This window comes from Chelonoidis abingdonii, chromosome 5 (assembly GCF_003597395.2).
Source record: "Chelonoidis abingdonii isolate Lonesome George chromosome 5, CheloAbing_2.0, whole genome shotgun sequence".
NCBI lineage: Eukaryota > Metazoa > Chordata > Testudines > Testudinidae > Chelonoidis > Chelonoidis abingdonii.
The window spans coordinates 65,839,408-65,859,838 of NC_133773.1; the positions used below are offsets into that span (position 1 = coordinate 65,839,408).

A 20,431-nucleotide genomic window follows, 5' to 3' on the forward strand; every position below is an offset into this window, starting at 1 on the left:
CAGGTATGAAAATTAATATGCTTCTGTCCTTTGATTCTTTTTTGTTCTCTGGCCCCAAATGGAAATAATTTAAAGAGACAATGCTCATTTCTGCATTTTCTGTTGGAAGTTTTTGCTGCATTTGTTGTGGGTGCAAACTTTTTTGAAATATGCAGGACATGCCTGTTACAGCTACCTCCGAAAAGCCTAAAATAACATATTCCAGCTTACTGCCATTTAAAAAAAATATGGTGACTGATATAAAACAAAGTAGGCCCTCCTCATAGGCATTGCTGAATGGACTTGATCCTTTTTTACTTGAGTATTTTTCTGACATCAACAAGCTGATCATTTTTCATTTCTTAGGCCCAATCCTTGCACAAGTTGCACAGAGATATCTGCTTATTTCACTGGGAGTTGGCACATGTTCTGATGCACTTGGCTTCCCTTTGGACCTCTTCAGTTAAACCAATAAAGTCACTGGTTTTTTTGGTTTTTTTTTTTTTTGTTACCACTCCATGTTTCTTACTTTTTGTAGAGTAGAGTGTGTGCCCGTGACTGAGACAATAGCAAACAATACATGAATTTGAATGTTGTGAGACAAACCAGCAAAAACAAGGAAATGTACAGTTAAGGTATGGCTTGATCTCTGCCAGTATCTGGATCTACAAGGCTACACTTAAACAGTACACCTCTACCCCAATATAACGCTGTCCTCGGGAACCAAAAAATCTTACTGCATCGTAGGTGAAACTGCATTATATCGAACTTGCTTTGATCTGCCAGAGTGCGCAGCCCCGCCCCTCCGGAGCACTGTTTTACCGCGTTATATCCGAATTCATGTTATATAGGGTCACGTTATATCAGAGTAGAGGTGTACAGGTCTGTCGCATCTTAGGCAGGGGTTCCGTTCTGCGGTTATTGTGTAAAGCAAAAACTGTGTATAGTCAAAACCCCAACCCCTTTAAATCCTGCCCGCAGCTCCGGCGGCGGGGCTGTGGGGAGGAGGGCATTTAAAGGGCCGGTGGAGCCCATTAAATGCGCCCCCCCCGGTCCCACCGCCGGAGCTGCGGGCAGGATTTAAAGGGCTCCGCCAGGCTTCCCGCTGCGGTGGGGAGCCCAGTGGAGCCCTTTAAATGCCCCCCAGTCCTGCCGCCAGAGCTGCGGGCTGGATTTAAAGGGCTCCGCCGGGCTTCCTGTCACGGCGGGGAACCCAGTGGAGCCCTTTAAATGCCCCCCGGTCCCGCTGCCAGAGCTGCGGGCTGGATTTAAAGGGCTCTGCCGGGCTTCCCGCCGCGGCGGGGAGCCCAGTGGAGCCGTTTAAATCCCTCCTGCAGCTTTGGCAGCCGGGCTGGGGCTGGCATTTAAAGTATCCGAAGCTCCACAGTGGCTACCAGCCACCTCTGCTGCTGGGAGTCCCCTGGGTGATTTAAAGGCCCTGGGACTCTCAGCCACAGCTGGTGCCCTAGGACCTTTAAATCTTGAGGCCCTCCTCTTCTACTTGAGGCCACGCCCCCTCCTGGACTCCAGGCCTTTCAGCATAAAGCTGAAATCGCGCATGTTAAATGTGCATAAGTTGCGAGAGACCTGTGTTTAAATATGTCCAGTTGATATTTAGAAGACAAAAATGATACAGTATGTCTTCCTTGTTAGCTGTACTTTTCTTCTACTCAGTTACAGTTCTGAGGCGAGGCCTACATTGTAAATTTACATCTGTGTAACTATATCACTCAGGGGGTTGAAAAACCCACACTCCTGAACAACACAGTTTCACCGACCTAATCCGCAGTGTAGACAGTGCTATGTCGATGTGAGGGCTTCTCATGGAAGTGGATTAACTACACCAACGGGAGAAGCTGCAGCGGTTTAAGCATAGACCTACCCTGAAACTCCATTTTGTTATAAAACAGTTTCATTGGATGGATTTCAAATTATGGCTAATACTGTTGACTGGAATGTGTTGACTAGTACAGTCAATGTGTAATTACTAGCTATAATGTACACTTTAAATAGCAGTGCTTTGTGGAAATGGCTCATGGAAAAGTTTAAAGACAGCCATCTGAAACTGTATTTAAATTAAGCTGCACGAGTATCACATGTTGACTTAACCCACATTAGTAAGGCACACATGATGAGCATGACTGATCATCTACTTATGAGGGTAAATAGGTCAGAGTGGCCTATATTAATCCCCTTTTTTCTATTATGAGCCCCAATACCAAGGTCAGTACTATATATCCAAGGGGTTGATTACACAGTGTTGCATTTGCTTTGGAAGAATGGGAAGGTGTATTTACAATTATATACAAACGTTTTGCTCCTCTTAAAGACAAACATTTTAAACAAAAAGGTTAATTTATAAAGTATAAATCTCCATTTAAAATATTGTCCTTAGAGAGAGATTCTCTGTTGTGTTTTCAAAGTATCCTATAACAAATAGAACGTATGACCTTATTTTCATACCAGACACTGAAATAGCCAATTAAAGCTAAATATTCAGAACTGCAAGTCAGAAACTCTGTATGTCTTTGAAGTGCTGTAGTTAACACTTGGTGCACTGGCATTTTCCAGACTTCCAGGCTAGGGCCCAAACCTGCAGCTATTTGTCTATGACAGACTTCTTTTGACTTCAGTTTGGAACAGGATCAAGCCCCGAATGAGCAAAGAATTAGGGAGCTTCTCCCCTTCATATAAACAAATAGGATAGATTTAAGACAGTTTTACCTTTAAATCTGCTTATCTGGGGAACTAGGCAGATTATCTTCTATTTAACAAGGGTATTGAAGAGTATGGTTAATCATGCTGTAGTATAGTTAATGTGTTTCATTCTAGCTATTCCTGTGGGTGGCATAGAGCAGAACACTTTTTTTTATATTAAGAGCTGTTTTTGTCAATAGCTTGTGTCGAGCACATGACTATTAACATTTGTGCACTTATAACCACCTAATGACAGTCACATTGGGAATTAGATAAGCAGCAGTTACATAAATGCAGTGCCAAGCAAAAGCTGCACAAAAGGAATGCAAATTTGTGGTAAAATATGAAAGACCAGTCAGCCCCATGTAAAAAAAAAACAACAAAATCCTCTACATGTGTCTGGTTAGTTTTATAATTGATAGTAAGAGGGCTTGCTTGTGCCACTGCTATAGTGAAACCTATTTCTGTTCTCTAGAATTATGAGAGCGCTACTGAATTGTCTTTGCCATCTCTCTCCGAACCCCACCCAAGAGCATGTCTTAAGCAGGGCCGGTGCAAGGAATTTTCCCGCCCTAGGCGAAACTTCCACCTTGCACCCCCCCCCAGCAGCTAACCCCGCCCCACTGCGACAGCTAACCCCTCTCCCCTCCATGGCAACTAACCCTGCCTGGGAAGACTCCCTCCCCTCATGGCAACTAACCCTGCCTGGGAAGACTCCCCCCCCCCCCCCCCTCATGGCAACTAACCCTGCCTGGGGAGACTTCCCCCCCCCTCCCCTCATGGCAACTAACCTGCCTGGGGAGACTTCCCCCCCACACTCCCCCTATGGCAACTAACCCTGCCTGGGAGACTTCCCCCCCCTCCCCTCATGGCAACTAACCCTGCCTGGGGAGACTTCCCCCCACACTCCCCCTATGGCAACTAACCTTGCCTCGGAGACTCCCCCCATGGCAACTAACCCTGGAGACTTCCCCCCCCCCCACTCCCCCCATGGCAACTAACCCTGCTGGAGAGACTTCCCCCCCTCTCCCCTCCCGGCCCCCCCCCCCGGCAGCTAACCCTACCTGGGTAGCCCTCCCCATCTCACCTCAGCTCCGCCTCCTCCACTGAGCATGTCGGCACTGCTCTATTCTCCTCCCCGCTCAGGCTTGCGGCGCTGATTGGAGGAGACTTAAGAGCTGGACTGTGTGCTCAGCTGAGGAGGCAGAGCGGAGGTGAGCTGTGGCGGGGAGCTGTTCCCCTGTGCGGCCCCCACCCCCTCGTTATTGCGGACAACCCTCTCCACGCCCTCCCCCCACCTAGCTCACCTCCACCTCCTCGCCTGAGTGGGCTTTTAGGCATCCTCAACCACTAGGTGCCCTAGACGGCCACCTAGTTTGCCTAAATGGTTGCACCAGCCCTGGTCTTAAGTTCCCATTTTCTTGGTTTTATAACTATTTCAGTGCAAACTCCTAATGTATCAGTGTAAAGCAAAGTTAACACAGATGCAACTTAATCCAGTAAACCCTGCTTTGCACCAGTGAAGCATGTGTGCATTGATGTAGTTACAACACTCAGCATTTTTTTTAATGTATGCCATGCCAAAGATTGTTGTTTCATTAGTATTTGTGTATAGTGCCCAATACAGTGAGGTCCAGATTGAGACTTTATGTCATTATTGCAATGCTAATAGTTTAAGAGAATGAAAAAAAATCAGAGTATGTCTACACTTGGAGTTGGGGGTCTGACTACCAGCTCGTGTAGACATCCTCACTCTAGCTGTCATCAAACTAGCCCTCTAAAAGTAGTTGTGTAGTTGGGGCAGCATAGGTGGCAGCAAACAGCAACATGGTCTAGCCATCCTGAGCACAAACCTGCCTGAATCTCAGGGGTATGGACTTCAGGTGGTTAGTCCATGCTGCTGCTCATGCTACACTACTGTTCTTAGCATGTTAGCTTGATGAGAGCTACCGCAGATATTTCTACAAGAGCACAATACTTCACATCCCCTGCTCCTAGCATAGATGTAGCCAGACACATGCTTTGCTAGCATTTATTCTAGGCAAACTAGCCTTTTTGATGGGTGGCTAAAAAGGGTTTGTATGAATGTTTGTTTTTTTAAACAAAAAATATTGTTTTTAAATTGGGAACTCTGCATGCAAGAACTTCTATTTTTAATTTTATTCAAAAAGTTAAATGCTTTTCTTGGATAACATTTACCACAGTGTTACTATGTAAACAGCATGCAATTGTTGAAAGGTTAAGAGTCTTCCTGTAGTACAAACTGCCTAGGTAGGTAGAGCAAGTCAAATAATACAAACAGTGATTTGAGAGCAGGGGCGATTCTATGTATTTTGCCACCCCAAGCACGGCAGGCAGGCGGCTTTCAGCGGCACACCTGCAGGAGGTCCACTGGTAACGCGGATTCGACGGCGCTCCTGCGGGAGGTCTGCCGGTCCTGTGCCTTCGGCGTACCTGCCGCCAAATTGGGCATACATACACGGCAACCAGCAGGCCACCCCCCACAACTTGCCGCCCCAGGCACACGCTTGGTGCGCTGGTGCCTGGAGCCGCCCCTGTTTGAGATTTAACTTGGGGAATTGCCAGTGCAGTTATTGACAGGTGAATATTATACTAAATATTCAGACAGGCAGTGGTTTATTCTTAAACTTCTATGCAAATGATTATTCATTCTAATATTCCTGCCAATTATTCTCTATTTGTGTTTTTCTGGCTGTTCTTCTGTTGAAGAAATCTGCTGTTAATTTTGTGAAGCGGAAACAATACCATGCAGTTTAAGAGATTGACCGCTCGCTATCCATAGAAAGCGGCTCATAAAGTGAGATTTATTTGCATAAATGTTAGCAAATTATCTTATAGATTGCAGCTCACTCCTGATTTCTATAAAATATATGCTAACAGGAAAAAAAAAATTTGCTATAGATAGATTTGTAACAAATTACTTTGACCAGGATCACAATGGTTGAAGAAGCAGAGTATTTATATACTGTGTGTGACATGTATTTCTATAACAAAAACTTAATTCATTGGTAGACTAAGTTCAAGAATAATTCTACACTTCTGTTCTCCTGGGCATCACATTCCCTTCTCTTGAAAAGCCAAAGTTACTAACATGACTTGGATTGATTTTTTTTTTAACACACAAATAAAAACTTTCAAAATTATTCTTTTGCTCCAGTATGTTCTTAATGAAACTCTTCTGAGATCACAGGGGTGCAGCTAGAAACAGAAATCTTCATGTTTATTAAACTTACTTTCATCATCAACCTTTTCTGACACAGAAAATAGATGATGCTTCAGGAAAGGCTTCTGCCAAGTGCTGCCAAGCAAGCAATGGGACCAATAGTATTTCTTCCCGTAGTCCATCAGTGAGCTGTACACAGCATGTCAAGGACCAGCTTCCAAAGTACCAGGTAATGTTAACACATTGATGCAAATCTATATATAAATTTTCACTGAATGACTAAAGATGATAACTTTGTGTTAAATTCACAAATGTCTGTTGAAATAGGATTTGTAGTATGTCAAATATGAAACTGATGCTGGGGATCTGAACTGTATTTCTTTCCTTCCACATGCTGAGGAGGAGGGGTATTTTGTTTTATTTTTCAAGTGTTATGTAAGTTTAGAGGTTCCTATGTTCAGTTTTTTAAATTTCACTATTCTTCAGTTTTTCTGAACTTTTTCATAAAATAGTTATAATCTAAACTTAGACATACTTCAAAAGTATGTAAGTGCTTTATGGTGCTCCACATTCTTGGTCTAGAAAAATATAATGTTTTTTTTCTCAATCCTCCATTGCAGGAGCCAATGCTCATAACTTCTGCAGGAGCTGTTGAACCCAGCTGATTATGGGAAAGATTGTAAACAGACCGTGTCAATATGAAATCGAGTCAGCTTCTAAAAAATGGCTAAATACTTTCAGATCCCTTGTACAACCACAAAAAATGGCAATCACATCTTCCTGGTTTATTTAAAAAAGCTTTTTTCCTCTGTTTTGATCTCTGAAAGTCTCACATAAACAGGAGAAACTGAGTTCCTGTAAAGACTTAAAGCATATGATTAGTCATACCACATAGTGTGACTACTTCCATATAAAAAGTTAGGCCCTTATCCTACACTCAGTTACGCACATGCTGAACTTCCCATGTTGAGGAAATTATGAAATTAACTACACAAAATACTGTCAAATACACAAAGAGAATTAGGGCTTAGATAAAACTTGTTTGTTTATACATGTAACTAGAAACTTTTTTAATTACTTTAGTTGGTGCTAGTGTTTGTGTGTAGGTGAGGTCCTTTTCTTCAGTTTTTCAATTCTAGTACTCTTAGGGTACATTTATGCAGCAAAAAAACCCCAAACAAAACAGCAGCAGTAGGGAGTCTCAGAACCCTGGTCTGCTGACTGAGACCCCTGCTGTTTGCTATGAGGCTAAAAATAGCAGTGTAGACACTCTGGGCTCCAGCTGGAGCTGGTGGGCTCTGAAAACTGATGAGAAAGGAGGGTCTCAGAGCCCAGGCTCCGACCCAAACAGGATCTCCACACTGCTATTTATAGATATAGTGCAAATCTGAGTAAGATGACTCAGGCTCTGAGACTTGGTGCTTTGGAAGGGTTTTTTTTGCCGCATAGGCTTACTCTCAGGTGTTACCTTAACATTAGTCTTAGAAAAAAGCTTTCAGTCGGAAGTGACTTTTTAAAGTTAAATTTCTCTTTAAAAAGTGCATACCCTGTTTTTTGCCCCCCCCCCCCTCCCCCTGAAAAATCCCTAGAAGCCTGCCACGGAGGCTGTCTATCCTACTGCTTATGTTGGCATAACTTATGTTACTCGGGGTGGGAGAGGAATAAATCACTCCCGAGCGACATAAGTTACACCCACATAAGCGCTGGTGTGGACAGTACTGTGTCGGCGGGAGAGCTTCTCCCACCAACATAACTTTCTGCTGCTTTTTGGGGCTGGAGTAGTTAATGGGAGATTCTCTCCTGTTTGCTTAGAGCAGCTACATTAGACAGTTTACAGCGACACGGCTGCACCTGTAAGCTCTCTAGAGTGGCTGTGTCTCTAGTAACTGAATTTTTTTAAATTTAGTCAGAGCAATGCAACTAATTCCACAGGGCAAGGTCTCTTGCTTTTATGCACTTTTCCAGTCTCCTAAAGCCCACGTGAGTTTTTTGGGTGCTGATTTTAAAAAAGGACATTCAAGACTCAGAAAAATTAGTTTTCTACTTTTTAAAATTCCTGTGTGCTTCTGTAAAATCACTTGTGTGAATCTCCTCAAAAAAGGCAAACTTTTGTCCTGTGCTAAGAGACACATGAGAGACTTCATGTGGATTGGGTTTGTTTTAAGAAATTGTATCCTTGTGTTGAAATGCATGTTACTACCTTAACTGTGGTGAGAACTTATACAAAGGAGTTTATCCTCTTACTAGTAGTAGTTCTTTGGAATGTAGTAAGAAATAGGACTTACTTTGTTTCCTTTTTTAAAATTGTCATTCCAAGTATATCTTGCCATCTAAATGAGTTAATTTAGACTGGGAATGATTTTTAAATTTAAAAGTAACAACATTAAGAGTCCAGACTCTTCAGACCTGCAATGGTTGCAGTCTTTTTCAAGCAACATCCTACAATAAAAAAAATGTGGCTGGGAGATATAAAATTACTTGTGTCTGGTTCAGCTGCAGAGACTGTGCATGAGTGTCTTCATTGCAGACCTTTGGGAGAGTCCATGAAAATTTGAACTAGTAGGCCTCTCTAATGAACTAAATATAGTATGTACTGTGACAAAGTTCCTTCTCTGCCTTGGTGGATCCTGCACTTACTGGTGGATTTGCTCGCATCAGAGATTCATGGCAGCCCTCAGTTTAGTCACTTTTGCTGTTGGTTTTTTTTATTTGTTTGTTTTTTGCAAAAATGGCTTAACTGGCTCAAACTTGCTGTTCACTCAGCTAATCTCATCACTGGCCAGCATGGGGAAAAGGAAGGAGAACAATCCCTGCAGTCTCTGCTGATCCACCTCGTGGGTCAGGAGACAGGCCAGGGACCTTCCCCTCTGGTGGGACCCACAATTCCTCTTGTATCTAATAGGGAGTTGAGGGGATGGGGGGAACCTGGGCCTGCCCTTTATTCCAGATTCCAGCCCAGGGCCCTGTCAATCACAGCTGTCTACAGTGTTTTGTGTAACACTGTGTGACAGCTACAGCTCCCATGGCCTCCTCCCAACACCACCTTTATCCTGATGCCAGATAGTGTTTGTATTCCTTAGTCCTCCAGCAGCATGCCCTCCCACTCTCAGCTCCTTGTCCGGCCCTCACTGACTGAAGCGAGGTCCTTTTTAAACCAGGTGCCCTGATTAGCCTGCCTGCCTTAATTGGTTCGAGCAAGTTCCTGATTGTTCTAAAACCACTCCTGTTACCTAACCCAGGGAAAAGGGACCTGCTTAATCTGAGGCTAATATATCTGCATTCTATCACTTTCCTCTAGCCATCTGGTCCAACCCTGTCACGGTACGCATTGCACAAACACCACTTGGTATATGCTGCTCTTCACTGGGAAGCAGAGATTACTTGTACTTCATGTTCAAAATTTAATACTGCTGAGCACCGTGCTAAAATAATGCAATGGTTATGATTGGCTTTTTTCCCCTTACTTATCTATAGTACACTAGACCAGCCTCTGATGTCAACATGCTTGGAGAAATGATGTTTGGCTCAGTGGCAATGAGTTACAAAGGTTCTACCTTGAAAATCCACTACATACGGTAAGTGAGTTTCTTTTTCTAGGATTATCCATATGGCCAAATGCTTGGAATTGGAACTGTTGAGTCACTGAGATGATGATTATTTATCCTTTCAGCTCTCCTCCGCAGCTTATGATAAGTAAAGTGTTCTCAGCCAGAGTGGGAAGCTTCAGTGGAAGCACAAATAAGTAAGTTTGGTTGTTTCCTGTCATTTCTCACTCTCATTTTAGATTTCTTCTGTCACTGCTCTTAAGGTTGGTCTGTATAAAACTGGAAAGCTCATAAAACCAAATGTTGGCTGGCAGTGAGTGAAAGGGAGAGAGAGATTGAGACTGTTTATGAGCAGTATTCACATGCTGAGCTCTAGCTGTCCCACGAAGGCTAGAGGGGAGTGGGATCGTTCAGGGTCCATCTACACTGGAATAAATGACTTGCAGCATGGCAGCAGCCGGCCCAGGTCAGCAGACTTGGGCTCATGAGGCTTGGGCTGCAGGGTTAAAAATTGCAGTGTAGATGATTAGGCTGGAACCCAGGTTATGGGACCCTCCCCCCTTGTGGGGTTCTAGAGCTTGGGCTCCAAGACAAGCCTGAACATCTTCACAGCAATTTTACAATCCCACAGCCCAAGCCCAATGAACCAGAGTCAGATGGCCCAGGCCAGCAGTGGGTGTTTAATTGCTGTGTAGATGTACCCTTGGACTCTTTAAGTGTGCTCTCGTTGAGCAATGGGTGAAACTCAAAGTTTAGAGGCCTGTATAAACATTCAAAGGTTTTTAGTCTCTATCTTCAGTGACCAGTTCCCACTGCCAGCAAGATTGCCTTTTTAATATAATGAAGGTGTGCATATATTTTTCAACCCCCACTCCACTCTGTCTCCTCCTCTCCTTCAAAAATGGCTAAGATTTTGCTCAGTTCCCCTCTACCGCTCAAAATCACTGTGAGCAGAGACCAAACATGAAAAGTTAGTTAATTCCGAAAAGTACAGTCTTAAAGTCTACAGTCCTCCATGATCTATTTTCCATTATAAATATCTGTTATAATATAGGAGTATCTCCTAATCTTTAAGCTTGGTGCTGAAGTTAGATTTTTATAACAAAGCAAACAAAACAGAGTGTAGTTCGATGTTAGTGGAAGCCATTCTATCCCCCTTCTTAGAAATTTTGATATTTCTCCCTTTTTAGCTTGCAAGATAGCTTTGAATACATCAACCAAGATCCCAATCTGGGAAAATTGAGCTCTAATCAAAATGGTTTGGGCACCTGTCGTAGTGGAAGTAATCTAGGTAAATATTTTTTATTCTGTTTAAAAAAAAAAAAAAAAAAAAAAGGTTTCCTGATGATGCCATCTGTTTTTTGTTTTTTTAATTATTTTCCCCTGCATTGTCTTTTATTGTTTGTTGTTTGTTCGTTTTTTGTCTTGCGCTCTCTCTGCGTTAATGTTTTTAGGTGTGTTACAGCTGTGTAGCAGCAAAGTGCTGCAGGGTGTATCTGAAGGAGTTCCCCTCCCGCTCATCCGGAGTGCTTCTTTCTTTGCAGGTTTGTGTGGAATGCTGAGCACAGTGTGGCCCGCCCACCCACAGTAACCCAGCTTCTTCTGAATCTTGTCAGGAGGTCCATAATTACACTCTAGAAACAAAGGGCTAAAGTGATGAAGATGATGATAGGCACATATTGGCTTTATATTTTGACTCAAGATTTCTTGAAATACCAGGCTGCATTAAATTGTTTCCTGTTCTTTCCTCCCACCTCTACCACAAATGTTCACATTAAGGAAACTTCCTAATGTAATGTATATTCAATAATAAATGAGCCCTTATGTTTCTAAGAGGATTTATGTTTCCTGGTCTACATTTGATCTCTTGCTGGTGTGCAGTTCCCTTTTGCTTCTTTCCCTCTTTGCTTTCCTCCCATATCTTTTGATCTGTGGATTTTTTTTCACTTGATGGCAACGCTTTTAAGACATTATTGAACTGAGTCTGGGAGTGGTTAAGTTTCGATTTTCCAATATTAAAGGCTTTTTCTTAAATTTGAAAGTAGCATTTAGTCTACTTTACATATGAAAAGATCCTTTTACAGGCATGACAATTACTCATGCTGTTGGGGAAACCTCGGATCTAACTGATCCTGTTGACTGCAAAAATGAAAAATTACTTCACTTCCCTCACAAATCTTGCATGCTTCATAAGTTAAGTGAATATGTGCTACTAACACTTACTGGTGATCTACTCTGGATTGAATTTTTGCTTCATGCTATAAAGCAAGCATAGTGGTTAATTTAAAAACAACTGAAACTGATACTCCATATAAAGTATTATTAGCTTGTTCAATGCCAGTGATGCTACAAAAATAAACGAAATCAGGATTTTCTAATGTGGCTGGAGATTTTGGGTGCTCTCATTTTTGGATACTTCACCTGAGGCACTTTTTCATGGGGCTGGTTCTCAGCTGTATGACTTTTTCAGTGTATATAAATTAATGTTCAGGTTCCTAGAGGTACTTAGAAGGTATTTTAGTCTAAAATAAAAAACGCAATCTCACTAGTAGTTTTCAATATTGAAGTATTGCTTGCTATTACCTCTTCAAACACTGAATATTTTTTATCTGCCCACACACTGTGGACATAGCTATTGCTTAAATTAACTGCACTGGATGTGACTTTGCTGTTGCGTGCCCTTTAAACATAAACTTTGCGTAACACTAACAAACAATATGAGGCAACATGTAATGTTTTCTGTTGATCTGATCTGTTTACTTTAGCACATAGCACCCCGGTTGATATGCCTAGCAGAGGGCAAAATGAGGACAGAGACAGCGGCATTGCTCGGTCAGGTATTTGTGTTTCTTTTTCTCCCATTTGATGAAAGCAAAGCTTTTTAGCACAGTGATTGAACAGATTCAGGTTTTGCCCAACCAGTGGGGTGGAGTTTGGATATCGCTGCTTATAGCACGTCCATGCGAACTTGTGGATCTGTTGAGCAGTTAGTTGCCTTCCCTATAAACTCAGTAAGAAAGGGGATACTCTTTTTATATGTCTTGTGATACTTTGCCTTTATGACATTAACTCATTTGGTTCTCATCTATGTAGTACTTCAGTAATATAAATGTATAAGCTAGGGAAGAAATCAACAGTACCACTTCCACTAAAGAAAAGAGGGGAGAGGATTTTTGGTCAGTGGGAGGAAAAGCAGTGGGTAGAGGTTGGCCGGCCTGTTGTGACTGGCAACATCTCTTAGGACAGACAGATTGCTTCAGCGGAGTACAGCCAGCACAGAGGAGAGAGACGCCATCAGTCTAGTCTCCAGTACATACAACGTTCTGGTGCTGTTAAGAAAAAAGGCTGCTTCTATGTTAAGGCAGCAAGAATAATTCAAATAATTATGGTTTTACCTGCTGGGAATGAGTCAGACTGAAAGGAAAGCTACTGTTTGTTTGTTTTTTTAAAAAATGAGAAAATCAATAGGCAAAAATTATATTCATGTTCACCTGGCCAAAGGGAATAGTTTTTTGTTTAATCAGCACCCTACAAAATGTCCACGTGTGTGTTTTCTTGACAGCATCTCTGAGTAGTCTCTTGATTACACCTTTCCCATCACCAAGCTCCTCATCCTCCTCTTCCAGTAGCTACCAGCGCCGCTGGCTCCGAAGTCAAACAACAAGTTTAGAAAATGGAATTATTCAAAGGTGGTGAGTGTTGCTAGCTTCTCCCTGCTAGAATACAATAACAGTTGCGCTGCAGTTGCTGAAATTGGCCAAGCCTCTGTTCTTAATTGGCAAGTCAATTAAAAAAAAAATTCCTAGTAACAATCTGATCTCTCCTACATACTAGTGTTAAGTGTTGCTTAAGATTATTACAAATGAATGACTACAAAATGAGGTTGATAATGAACACATTTCAAATGAAGGATTATCATTTATTTTTGATGCACCCATTCAAATAAGAAAATTAAACTCTCAGCTGTTACTAGAAAAACGAATGGCACTACCTACTGACATGCGGGAGAATGTAACACCATCAGTGGCACAATTATATTCTATTATAACAAACTGATTAGTGACTAGTTAACAGAACTTTGGTGCAATAGACCATGACAACTCTCTTGACATGTACAGGATGCCTCAAGCAGTGATTTTTTGGCACAGCTTGAAAAAAGAGAGCCATGACCCAAAAACAAAAGCCAAAAGCTTGGCTATAATAACTTCAATATGTTTGCCACTGGTCTGACAAAAACGTTATGGGGTGCATCAAGACTTGGCTTATAGATAGTCTTGCTTTTTCATAGCAAGATAAGGAATGCCTCTCAGCTACCTCCCTCGCTTACAAATGGACCTGCATATATGCATGCATACTCATAGGCCTGAAGCCAGTGGATCCCTCTCTGTGCAGATTAGGAACAGTACGGAGTTGATGCAGCTGTTGGGAATTGGCTGTCATTCTCTCCCCTTGCCCTCCAGTGTGGTGGAAGTTACGTGGAAAAGGTCATCCAACTTAATGCTGTATTATATTTTCAGGGCAGCTGGAGTCAGCCACTGCCAAGGAGCTGGAGGTGCTAGGGTCTGATAACCCTGTCCTCTTGTGGATTCTGAGGGTTTTCCAGGCTTGTGCAAATGCTTCTGTAGCCTTTACCAAGGAGATGTAAAGCCCACTTCTCCCCAATGAGATGACATAATTGATTCTCTTACAGAGATTCCATGTATAGATTTCCCACATGAAAAGCCCCCTCTGTGGCTTCGAAGGGATACTTAGCCAATGGATCACAAGTTGTCTTAATAAATATACAAGTTAAACAGGCTAAGTGCCCTACAAACACCTTGGAAGAACCATTTCCATGCCCCATATCTCTGTTCCATTAATCATTGCTAAAGACAGATATTTTGGCTTTCTTTTGGTCTGTGGGCCAAAGAAATTATCATGAAATCCACCATATGAAAAAGCAACCTCAAGTTCTAAAACTAATGGAATAGCTTTTAGACAAAGAACAAGGCATTGGTTAGTTAATTAACTTGTGTTCAATTTAGATCATCTTACAGTGATCAGTTAAGTTAGTGTAAAAAATCCTTTGATTAAAATCTCATTTGAAGAGGCATTTTTTTAAAAAAAAGTTCATTCTGAAATATATTTCAGTATTTTTGTAACTTATTATCCCTAAAGACAAAATTTAAGCCTGCTTGCTGAACGTTATTTTCTCTGTTTTTGGTGTAGTATTTGCAATATGCAGCATCAAATCTTTCTCCAGAGGTAAATGACTTCTGTGCATTTGCTTTCATCACAGCCATAGTAGAGAAGGAAATTGCACAAAGGTATTTTAGATCCAATACTTAGGCTGTCAGGCATTACATGTGTTGCTGTGTTCAAACATTCATTTGGTCAAACAATCAAGTACTATTGAAACAACGGATTTTAGCTATTGTTCTCGATAGGAGCTAAATCTGTGCTTTAATTCATACAGCAAAAACTGCACAGCATCTGACCAATCTTTAGACCAACATCCCAAAGAAAACAGAACTTCTATCTGCAGCTTGAGATGGTTACTTGTCAGTCAAGCACAATTAGCAGCTTTGTTGAAAAGGGTTCTCACAGTCAGACTTCTTTCAGAGCAGTAGCCGTGTTAGTACTCCTCGTTGTTTTAGTCAGACTTCTGTTTCTCAATCTCAAACTATGGGAAACTATACAAGAACTCAATTTGCGATGTTTCTTATGTTGATTTACAAAATTCATGGGAATTTCTATCTTTGCACTAAAGTTACTAAGGAGTTCAAAGGAGTTATGTTGTCATCTTGAGCTCTTGTTTCTCACAAGCTCAGTCTTCTCTTTAGAGCCTCTGTTGTGACAAATTTAGTATATTCAACTCATCAAAGAGATCTGCCAGAAAACAGTTTCTGCTTAGAATGAGTTTTCAAAAATGCACAAACCTTAGTTCAAATAGCCAGCTTCTTTGCTCGCCTTTTTGCTTGCTTCAACTGAAGTGCAGTCTGTAGAGATTGAACATCTATCTAATGCTTTGCTTTTTTAAAAAAAAAATGAAAATGCTATGAATTTACTAGTAGTATTTTTAGAGATTGGCACAATAATATACTCTCTGAAACATTTTTAGTTCAGTTAATTGCAATAACTTCTCTAAAGCCAGCAACATCAGTAGACTCTGAATTGTATTGCAGATATCTTTATTTTCTGATCTGGTTTTTTGATAGTCCTTTGGCATTTGACAGCACTATTGGAGATCGGGTGCATTTAAACTATGCAAGATTACTCTCTCCTTGCCACGATGAAGCATGACTTCAGTGATATTCATAATGGGTGGTAGGATAAATTCTTTGCCAGTTACATGATGCTGTGTTGTAATAGTCTGTTTTTAAACAAACAAAAAAGCCATAAAGGCATTCTATGCTGCATTTCTGAGACAGAAGTAGCTTTTTGAAAAGCACTGTTTTGGTTTATGGTAGTTAATAGCCTCCAAAAACTCTACTGGCTTCCTGGCATGTTCATTATGAGGTATTTGTGTGTCTTATTGCAGGGTAGACATAGTCACAATGCCTTAGAAATTCATTGTGGTCAGTAAATGTAGGGATCAGACTGGCCTGCAAAGGAGCAGCTACCAATGGTTGCTTATTTCATCTATTCTTGGCATCTCCATCTTGTGATGTAGAATCAAAATTTCCCCTTAAATAGGTTCTCTAGTCTATATGGCTGAGACGATAACCATCAAAATGTAAACAGAGTTCAACTGTCTGCCTGTATCTTCCATATGTCTGGCACTTGTGAACTTTCTCATCGTGATAGGACGTTAACCCTAAAAACTTAATGTCAGCATGGTTAACTATTCTACTGCTGATCCTAGCTCATAGGAAATTAAACAATTTTATGAAGGTCTATACACTGTATTGTAAGCATTGTCTCATTTTGGTGTTGAGTAGCCGAGCATCAGAGATAACCACTACTTAGTTTTTCCAGTCAGACCCCTAAGTATATGTGTCATAAATAGATAGCTAAGGGTTAATGTTTCTTTTACCTGTAAAGGGTTAACAAAGGGAACCAAACACCTGACCAGAGGACCAATCAGGAAACTGGATTTTTCAAGTCAGGAGGGAATTTTTGGGGTCTGAGTCTTTTTTCTGTCTCTTCAGCTCATGAGAAGCTGTTTCTTTTACTATCTTCTATCTTCTGTTTCCAAATTGTAAGTACAGGAGAAAAAACCATATACTTTTATGTTGTTTGGTTGTAATTTACATGTGTGCAGCTTGCTGGGAATGTTTCAAATTTGGATATCTTTTGAATCTCAGACTTTTTATTTCATATTTTTTCTTATAAGCAATAAGCCCTGTAATTAGTCACTTGATGCATTTTCCTTATGTCTTTTGTTCTCCTTTCTATACAAAGTTTTCTTTTTAGACTTGTTTGAGTTTTTTCTTCTCTGAGGTTAGCTTAAGCAACGAAAGGGAGGGAATTCTCTTTGTGGTTAAGATCTACGGAGGGGTGAAACCTCTGCAGCACCAGGGAATTGGGGGAGGAGGTGGGAAGAATAGGATCATCTCTGTTTTTCCTTGTATTTTTGGTTGTCTCCTTTGTGGAATAGAGGAGGAACATGCTTCTTGGTATTGTTTGATGTAAAGAGAGCATCAGTTACTCTCAGGTTAGCCCAGAGAGGAAACTGGATGGGGGAGATGAAGGAAGGTGGGTGATTTCCTTTTTGTGACTCAGGAGTCTCTGAGTCTTTCAGTGTGTGGTCATCTCCAGGGAAGGTTTTGGGGAGACCAGAGGGGGCCAAAACCCTGGAATTTTTGGATGGTGGCAGCGAGATCAAAGCTAAGCTGGTAATTAAGCTTAGAAGGGTTCATGCTAGCTTCTCAGGTTATGAACGCTAAGGTTCAAATCGGAGTAGGAAAGCTACGACAATATGTAAAGCTAGATGATTTTCATCATGGACCATCAGTTTCTTGATCTCTGGCTCCAAACACTTTCTGATGACTTGTCTTTCTCACTCTTGATCGAATGCCTGGTGCTGCATTCACAAATCACTGCATACTGTACTCACTGACACCATGGACCTGCCAGTGCTAGAGAGATGGTGCCTAGAAGCTAAGGATATCGCAACCCAATCAGGAGGGGACAACCCATGACTGGCTTCTGGTTCATACCTTACAGGCTGAGAGATCCTGTCCTATCCACCATGTATTTCTGTGGTTTCTATTGAGATTACTTTTTGCAGTTGCCATGGCTTAGTTTTTGGCTGATTGAAGCAATAAGCAAAGCTCTTAAGTGATTTAAAATTACTCCTTGAAACTTGGGGATGCTGCCATAGTTAGAATCTCTTGCTGACATACAGCACTATGCATCATATACAAATGTAGGAAACACACAGGGTAACTGGCTTACCATTTATCTCATTGCAGGTCCACCGAAGAGACTTTTAGCATGGCTGATGAAAGCTGTAGTTCCAATCCTGCAATGATTCGGAGGAAAAAAATTGCTATCAGTGTAATTTTCTCCCTGCCTGAAAGAGAAGATGCACAGAGGAACTTCCAGGACTTCTTTTTTTCTCACTTCCCTTTATTTGAATCCCATATGAATAAGTTAAAGAGTGCAATTGAAAAGGTACAGAATGCTATTTAGTGGAGTCTGAACAATAAGCACTAAGCAAGGATGGAATACTCTAGAGCCTGGAAAGGCATAAATAATCGGGGTGAAGTCAACTAGCAGACTGAGCCCTGCATGGGGGTAGCACATAGCTTCTCTGCCTTTCTAACTGCATTGGAAAAAGTTGTGCCTTGGGACCACAGTCCCTCCCTGGGTTCTCTTCTTGCACTGGAAGGAGGATTTGGGGGTGCTGGTGATTTTCTTCTCCCATTTAGATGGTTTTTCAACTGGTTGATGCATTATGGGGGAGAGAGTGCATGCTTGCTTTGAAAGGGCTGGCAGGGAGAAGAGTATCTGGTTTACAGCCCTTGCTCTCCTCCCCCCATGCACCTGGTCACATCTCCTAGATTGGTCCTACACAGTCACGCATGGGGATGTGAGCAGCTCTTGCTATCCTAAGTGGCCACATAGCATTGGGGCTAGAGCCACAGTATCTGTTCATCAGTTCAGACATATTGATGAGCCTATAAAGATGGTATAAACGATTTTGCATTCTTTAAGATGTCACTTTTTATTGTTGAAGGCCATGATCCTCTGTAGAAAAATTGCAGAATCCAGCCTAAGAGTTCAGGTTTATATCAGCCGTGTCACGGATGCCCTGGGAGAATTCAGGTGAGCTGTTATTACGCCCGTATTATAGGAGGAAGTTAAGATCACCTGGCATTTCCTATTAAGACCCTGTTTTTTCAGTAACTTTGCCAAACTGTAATCATTTGGGCTAAATTTTTCCAAGTTAAGTGTCTGCCTCAGACTGAAATTTTTTGGAAAACTTCAACAAAAATGGTTCCGCCATTTCTGAGAATGACTGACAGTAGGGGAAAATGCATTGTATTCCTATATTTAAAAAATTCTTACAGCTGTTGTGCTGAGAAACTTGAATGCTTCCCTGTTTTGACTCAGGTACTTGAAATTTGGCAGGGGGCTGATGCCTTTTGCCATCCCTGTGAACATCCACCTAAATATGGCCCTGCTATAAGTCTCTGAAAAAATCTCAGTTCACACATTCTCAAAGAGACTTACTAGTCTAGTAGCTAATCTCTCCTCATGGCTTGTACCTGCCCACTGGACTGCATGTGCACCATCCCCACAGAGCAAAGGAGCATGCTTCAGCCCACAGACTGAATAAGACTTTCCCTGCAATTGCTCCCCCAGGCTGCGAAAGGCAGCTGTGGTGTCAGATAGCAGGAGACTGTTTCCTGTGCTCTCAATGCCCCTCCCTTGGTCCCCCCACTTCAGTCCTTCAGCAACCAGGTGAAGAAGAGGTGGGGAGAACACCTAACTGGAATGCAGAGGTGGAAGGAGGGAGATAGGCAGGAGCTGGAGGGTGGGAGTTGAGGTAATAAGGTGGAGGATGGATAGGAGCAGCGGGAGGGAGACAGGCTGAGGGCACAAAGGGAGAAGGATCTATAACCATTAGAGTACACTCTCCTCCAATTGAACCCAGGAGCCATGAGTCTAACAACCCTCTGCTGTCAGCAGATAGCTGTGAAATCCACTGGCAAAGTGTCTCTCTGATCCCCCCTCTAGCCACTTGTCCACACAGAGGATAACAGCCTATTACTGCTATCGGTTATTTTATTAGCTTAAGTGATATAGGTCTATTCTGTGGTTCTAAAGATCCAAACTGATGATCCAGAGACCCATTTAATCTTAATCTGATCCCCTTGCACATATGAGGATAGTCTTTTTAACAGTACGATTACAAACTACTTTTTCTTCAAGACCTTTTCCTCATTTAAGCTCAGCCTGGACTATGCTCTGGGAATGAATCAGGATTATATAATAAAGGAGTGTGTTGCCAGTAGGATCCCTGCGTGTTGGAAGGTGTGTAGTGACAGAGGCGGTGAGGGGCAGGCAGGAACAAAAAGGACAATCTCATGGTTAAGGGAGTTGAGTGCTACCTGCAGGATTAGATTCTATTCCTGCCTGGGCCACAGAGATCTTGTGTGATGCAAGAAAGCTACTTGAACTAACTTTTCACAGATGGTCACTAATTGTGTGTGCCTCATATTTTGGGTGCCTGACTCTCTCGCCTGGGGTCTGGTGTGTAGAAGTGTGCTGAGCACTCAAATCTACAAGTGAAGTCAGGGGGAGCTTTGCTTTGAACAGTGCTATATCATGCCAAGTATTGTGAAAAATCATATCTTAGGTGTCTCAAATTGAGCACCCAAAACTAGGAGGTACTTTGGACCTTGCGCTCTCTGTTCCTCAGTAAAATGGGGAAGAATACCGATCCCTAGCCTCACAGGGTGTGATGGAGTTTATAAACGTCACAATAAGGCAGGGGAAGGACACGAGCTGTACTGGTCTGGGAAAGCTCTGCCCCGGGGCACTGCCTGGAGAAAGGAGCAGTATTAAAAGAGCTCTAGCAGACCAGGCAAGGGGG

The 20,431-nt window shown here is 42.1% G+C and overlaps 1 protein-coding gene across 2 annotated transcripts in view; it reads left to right on the forward strand.

Annotated features, from left to right (window-relative positions):
• FNIP2 (folliculin interacting protein 2) overlaps nucleotides 1-20,431 on the forward strand; it is an 81,789-nt gene that overhangs the window by 37,968 nt on the left and 23,390 nt on the right. Inside the window, exons 3-11 of one of the 2 annotated variants that reach the window (XM_032803450.2) lie at nucleotides 5,958-6,089; nucleotides 9,335-9,435; nucleotides 9,531-9,602; nucleotides 10,596-10,696; nucleotides 10,860-10,949; nucleotides 12,171-12,242; nucleotides 12,968-13,097; nucleotides 17,802-18,003; nucleotides 18,569-18,657. In XM_032803450.2, the coding sequence (XP_032659341.1) occupies nucleotides 5,958-6,089; nucleotides 9,335-9,435; nucleotides 9,531-9,602; nucleotides 10,596-10,696; nucleotides 10,860-10,949; nucleotides 12,171-12,242; nucleotides 12,968-13,097; nucleotides 17,802-18,003; nucleotides 18,569-18,657 (989 nt within the window). The remainder of the gene's footprint in view (nucleotides 1-5,957; nucleotides 6,090-9,334; nucleotides 9,436-9,530; nucleotides 9,603-10,595; nucleotides 10,697-10,859; nucleotides 10,950-12,170; nucleotides 12,243-12,967; nucleotides 13,098-17,801; nucleotides 18,004-18,568; nucleotides 18,658-20,431) is intronic. The other variant, XM_032803452.2, reaches the window with a different exon arrangement.